The sequence below is a fragment of the Scatophagus argus genome, chromosome 3, assembly GCF_020382885.2.
Source record: "Scatophagus argus isolate fScaArg1 chromosome 3, fScaArg1.pri, whole genome shotgun sequence".
Taxonomy (NCBI): domain Eukaryota; kingdom Metazoa; phylum Chordata; class Actinopteri; family Scatophagidae; genus Scatophagus; species Scatophagus argus.
The window spans coordinates 21,652,175-21,658,412 of record NC_058495.1 but is presented as its reverse complement, the minus strand read 5'-3'; the positions used below and the strand labels follow the sequence as shown (position 1 = coordinate 21,658,412).

The 6,238-nt window shown below is 42.0% G+C and overlaps 1 protein-coding gene across 1 annotated transcript; it reads left to right on the top strand.

Annotated features, from left to right (window-relative positions):
- On the top strand, window positions 1-5,690 carry arl8bb (ADP-ribosylation factor-like 8Bb). The gene is made up of 7 exons (XM_046384721.1): window positions 1-387; window positions 2,146-2,226; window positions 2,339-2,412; window positions 2,803-2,896; window positions 3,319-3,386; window positions 3,605-3,675; window positions 3,786-5,690. Exons 1-7 carry the CDS (start codon window positions 265-267, stop codon window positions 3,833-3,835), a joined length of 561 nt encoding a protein of 186 aa, XP_046240677.1. The 5' UTR covers window positions 1-264; the 3' UTR covers window positions 3,836-5,690.
- The last annotated feature ends 548 nt before the right edge of the window (window positions 5,691-6,238 follow it).

Below are 6,238 nucleotides of genomic sequence, written 5' to 3'. Positions count from 1 at the left end.
GCACATTAGCAGGAAAAGGCTGGAAAGTTTGGTGTTGTTTGGTGACAGCTGTCCCAATACTTTTGTCTATATAGTGTAGTCTCAGATTCCGCTTTCATTACGCGCGCTCCCGTGAACCTCGTGCCCGCCTTGCGGGCGGCAGAACCAGCAACACTAGTCGGCCGATCACATGATATGACAAAGCAGCTAGCTACTTCCTGTGTAGATTGCTAGCCAGTTCACATCCCAACAGCCGCAGCGACTGCGACTACTGTGTCATCCAAGATGCTGGCCCTCATAAACAGGCTTTTGGACTGGTTCAGGTCCCTCTTTTGGAAAGAGGAGATGGAGCTTACATTGGTGGGACTTCAGTACTCCGGAAAAACCACATTTGTCAATGTGATTGCAGTAAGTAACGTTAGTTAGCAAGCAGGCAGGCACTGTCAGTGTGGGCCCAGGCTGCTGCTTGGGAGAGGTTGTGGACGATGGTTTATTCTGAATATGTTGCAAATTCAGTTTTATCGCCACAACATTTGTAGGTGTTCCTAAAATTTAGGAGCATGGTTGGATAGTGTTTGTGTTTTTAAAAATGGCACACCGGTTACGAATTCACTCAGTTGTTTGGCTCGCTAGAATGACGAAGTTCTTGGTATGACTGTGCCCTGACTTGTGAAACCGATCATGTGAACGGACTAGTCAGTGCCTTGTAATAACTGCCTGTGTGTCAACATCAAGGATGTGTTGACAGCACGAACCTCTAGTTAAGTTTGTAAACAGTCTGTCTGTGTCATCCAGCTGGGGTGGACCGAAGCGACAAGGCCTGGATCCGTGGTGGCCATGGATAATGAATATAAATGTGTAGATTCTCTTATTGTGTCTTATTGCCGTTTGCTCCTGCTGCTCCTTCCTCATAGCAGAAATGTCTCTGTCAGGTAGCTGGTACTGTTAATGTTAAATTTACGACAAATTCCGTCTTTGCTGTGATGTGTGGCTTGTTTTCAGTGCCAAGGCCCCGGCTGGGTGTGAGAGGATTGGGGTTATGTTCTGCAGTCCACTTTTGTTTATGTCTGTATTTCTAGGTGAGAGATCGCACTGTAATCTTGAAGTTTATTGGCCATAGTCCTGTTAGCTCCTTCTGGCCTGGATTCATCACAAGAATACATTTTTTTTTCTTTTTTTTTTGTCTGGCTCTGTTGTGGTCATGTCATGTGATCTGTAATTAGGTTTGAACAAAGCTGTCTTCTCCTTCACAACGCAAGTCTGTTGGACCGGGCACAGGCCCTGTATGAGGCACACAGCCAAGGCTATTAAAGTTATGTAGCATAACTGAAATATTTTACCATGCTGCTTACGCTCTTAGGGCGTATGTAGTGCCTGTAGTTTGTCGATCCCACCGTTTTAGGATAAATGCCTTAGGTGGCACTTTAAGCCTGGGGGATGTTTGGTAACAAACGGTGCTGAGCAATAGATCAGTTATATTGACATCATGATATGAGACTAGATATTGTCTTACATTTTCGATATTGTTGTGATTTGTCAAAGGTGCTGTCTTTTCCTGGTTGTAAAAGTTGCTTTACAGTAAAATGATGTCATTTCCTGAACTCTGTATCCTCATTACTGAGCATTGAGCATTAAACCTCATCATGTTAATATATTGAAAACACCAGTTGTCATCCCTACAGTATCGTTGCAGTATTGGTATTGAAGTATTGTCATAAATATTGTGATGTTTGACTTTGTCCGTATGGCTCAGCCCTTAGTTACAAATCACGTGTTGGCTGGAAGAAGCTTGATTGGAAACTAACATGCTGATGCATGGATGGCATCATCTTAACATGATTCATGAAGTAAAAGGGCACGCATTCAGCTTATGGCTTCAAGCAGCCCAAATTAATTCGCAATCAAATCATTTAATTTTGACCCCATGCACAGAAATTATTCACATCCCTTTGGCTTCTCACGTGACTTTTGATTCAGAAGAAACCTTGCTTTTAAGTAAACGTTGACTGTTTTATACAGTCAAACTGATACAGAGACGCTGACAGCATCCAGACTGTCAGTACATAAATACACACAATGCAGGACAGAAATGAGATGGATTTCACAAGATGTGTCTTTTTAACAATGTGACACTCTGTCCTTTTTCTCGCATTTTTATTTGTACAGTCCGGCCAGTTCAGTGAAGACATGATTCCCACAGTTGGTTTCAACATGCGGAAAGTCACTAAAGGCAATGTGACAATAAAGGTTGGTCAACAGAGTATCCAGCTGGATGCTTTCACTGCTCAAATGAAATCAATTTTACACTTGTGCCAGTGCTTGCCAAGAGCTTTGTCTGCCCTGTGCTTTCTCTGCTCAGATATGGGACATAGGTGGACAGCCCCGATTCAGAAGCATGTGGGAGCGCTACTGTAGAGGAGTCAATGCTATCGTGTAAGTCTGTGGGCTCTGCAGGGCAGGGGTGTGAATCATTTGGGAATACCACGATTTGAGTAGCAATCAATTTTCTGATTCATAACGGATTGGTGATTAATTTAAAACATGGGGCACTATTTTCAGTCTCTTTCTCCAACTGGGGAAATGAAGAAAACCAATGCTGAAGGGGGGGAGGCAGAGCAGAAACACACATAGCAGAAATGCACACAGCAGAGTTATTTTCACTTCACTTCAGAGCTGGTTTTACTTAAACGCTAAAGAGATGATTACAGTGCTGTCTTTGTAAAATTTTAAACACTTTAGGTTTTTTTTATGCTATTGATTTATTCAGCTTTTATTTAGTGCTACCCAACTTTTTTTTCCTTTCTCTCTCTCTCTCTTTTACAGTTACATGGTGGATGCAGCAGACCGAGAGAAGATAGAAGCTTCCAGAAATGAACTGCACAACCTTTTAGAGAAACCACAGCTACAAGGAATTCCCGTAAGAGGCTGCTTGTGATCTTTGGCCCAAAAGTTCTTCACTTTGATTCCTGAGGGTCTGTAGTGACAGTTGGTGTTTTTAAAGTCATATTTGGTAATCGCTGCAGCTAATGGGTTGCAGTGACTCAGGTCTGACAATGCTACTCTAAGTGGTGATTTGAACCCAAGCCAAGATTTTTAATGAGTTTTCACCATCTAAGCTGACACGGTGATTGACCTGACAGGGTTTGATGTGCTCAATCGATAGACTTCTAGCTGCTATGATTTGAAAGTTTTATTTTGTCCTATAGGTAAGGATTCTATGATGAGGGAAGCATATGTTAGTGACTTTCTTTAGTCTCATCACACTGAGCAATAGTGTTGATACATACCTGTGCTGATGTTAAACAGCTTTTTTCCTTTTATTCCCTCATCATGTTTCAGGTTCTAGTACTGGGCAACAAACGAGACCTGCCCAACGCACTTGATGAGAAGCAACTGATTGAAAAAATGTAAGGCACTGAAGAATGCTTGGTGATGATTTTGCACAAATGTCAGTTATGCTATAGTCGTAAATCAGCATGTATGATAAATTATTGTCAGGAGTAAGTCTGTCTTTGTGGTGTTATATATGTGATCATGCATATCATCTTAAACACTTACCCTTTTTGTTGCTCTTAACTATTAGACTCTTATTTATACCTTTTTCTTTCTTTTCTCCTTTTGTCAGGAATCTGTCTGCCATTCAGGACCGAGAGATCTGCTGCTACTCTGTCTCCTGCAAAGAGAAAGACAATATAGGTAAAGAGCCAATCAGAGTTGAAATGAGTCTACCTCCAACCACAAAGATATTTAATAACATTTGGGCCATTAAGGGCATAAAGGTATCTTCGTTTTTCTCCCCGGTGCAGATATCACACTGCAATGGCTCATCCAGCATTCAAAGTCACGGAGAAGCTGAAAGTGAAGCCTCCCCAGTCGCAGCTGTGGCCTCAGCCCCCTAATGGTCATGGGTCCTTGACAGCCATCCCCTTCCACTGCCTCTGTGAAGTAATCCAGCTCTCTCTGCTCACTACCGTCAACACCTGCACCACCCAGTACACTACCATAGATGTGTAGCCCCTGTACAGCACTACCGCCACCCCAGCTGTCTGGAGTCTTGAAAGTTGTTTCCATACTGTGCTAGAAGGTGGATTGTCCATACCCATCATGCCTTATCACCTGTCATTACAGACATGCTCTGTCTCAGTGTACATTATGGAGTTTATTTTTATTTTAATGGCTTTAATGGCTGTTCCCTTCGACACATGAATCTAATGATGTTGCATTGTACTTTTTTCCCCAGCCACACCAGGATGGAGCTTCCCTAATCCTTCTTTATCCCTTTCCGATCTCTTGCCTGTCAACGTTTGGTGTTTACGTCACAAGGTTGTGATTGTAGTTTTTAAGTTATTTGCCAAACAATGATGGTTGCTTGCGCTAATGCCTTCATTTCCCGATAAACTCAATGTACGCAATGTAGCCTGCGTTGTATTTGCGGGGCGTATGGAAGCATCTGTTTTATTAAGTGACTTAAATTAAAGTTTACACATGACCTAAAGATTAACAGAAAGTGAAAGTGTGGTTGTTGCGCCTGAGGCAAAATCCTGAGACAGGTCAGCAGAGTTTTAAGTGCCTTCAGCTGAGTGAGTGTTCCGACAGTTATTGCCCAGTGCGACTTCTAACCCACTTATATAAACACTTGGTACAGACACAGCAGAAATCCATTGATTACTCTTAACACCAACCCTTGACAATCTCATTTTATGTTTTGTAATTGCATCAATGCATGATGTCTGAGAAAAGACAGTACTGTACTAACGATGGAAAATGAAGTAATGGGTGACGGGGATGCTAAGGGAATAAGAAAATGTTACATTTTGTTTGGTTGTTGGTTGAGTTGAAATGCTGTTTGACTTGTAGCCTGTGACACTCTAATGTAGCTTGAAATGTGGGCTAACTATTGCTTGCAGTTCTCAGGTTGTAAAAGGATTTTTTTTTTTTTTTTTTAAGGAAACTGTCTGAACGTGGTATAGGTGTGTCCAAGTTTCTTTTTCATAATCCCTGTTTTGTTGGATAACAGAAAGCCAGTGTTAGTCATGATGACTGAGCTTATGGAGAACAGAAGACAGTTCATATGTTCAGGCATTGGAAGCTTGCCACACCCTCATCTCAATCCTGATGTCTTTTTGTTAAAGCCGTCGCAGTCCAAGGGCAGCGCGCTCTCCTCTAAAAGCAACGTGTTGTGATTGACTCATCTTTTCTTTTCCAGCGACAAGACAATGATTTCTCACAGGTTTGACCACTGTATATTAACCTGCCCTTTGCTTGGCCAGTGCACCTCGGATCAGTTTTTGTGTGTGTTGCTGGATCAGGATGAGTTATTCCCTCTGCTACAGTACTGTATGTAGCACTACATGGGTTCGGCATTTCACTGCAATGTTATCTACAAATCCATCACACGCTCTCTGTTATCTCATGATGTTCTGCGTCTGTTGGTGATCGTTGTAATCCTAAATGCCGATTGTTGGGACCACAGCAGCAGTGAGGGGCTGTAAGAATTGGGTGACTCTGGGTAATTTGGGGGAAAGCTTTGTTACTGGTGTAATAATATAGCCTATTTGCAATTTGTATGTGCATGTGCTGAAATTATTCACATTCAATTGCAGACTTTGTAAATAAGAAGTTAGCATTTTTATTCCCACAAATGCTCCTGTAGATGTCATGCATTCTCTCCCTGTGATTGCTAATAAATTTTTGTTTTTATTTTTAAGGAGCTCAAGTGTGGTGTCTAAATTCCTTTCAGAGTTGTGAAATTAGTTTTTTCCACCACTAGGTGGTGGCAGAGGACCATGGAGAGACAGGAGTAAGAGATGGTAGCATTGAAGTCTCTGCAGACAGTCATACTTTAAGTTCCCTTCTGGTGCATCATAAACCTGACTACCTTTCACTTAGTGATTATTGTAGGCCCGTGTTTCTGTGCAGGTCTGCCAAAGTCTTAGTTTTTAAGAGATTTGGAACCGCACTGAATGTATATAATCGGGATGACTGATTTCAGCTCAGCTTTCAGCTATTGTTACTGGAAACTTCACAGCACCTTCATCCAAATGGTTTCGTTTCACAACAGTATGTTCATTAGCCCGTAGTTGCCTTGATAATCTCCATATGCAGAACATTGTCGACAGATATGGTTCTGTGTTTTCCATTAAACGACTATCGTTACTAACAAATCCCATAATGGATGATTATCACCTCCTCAGTGTTTCTTGGCCACTACCCCACTAAGCGAGGAGTGTGTCACAAACTGTGGGGTAATAAAGCAACT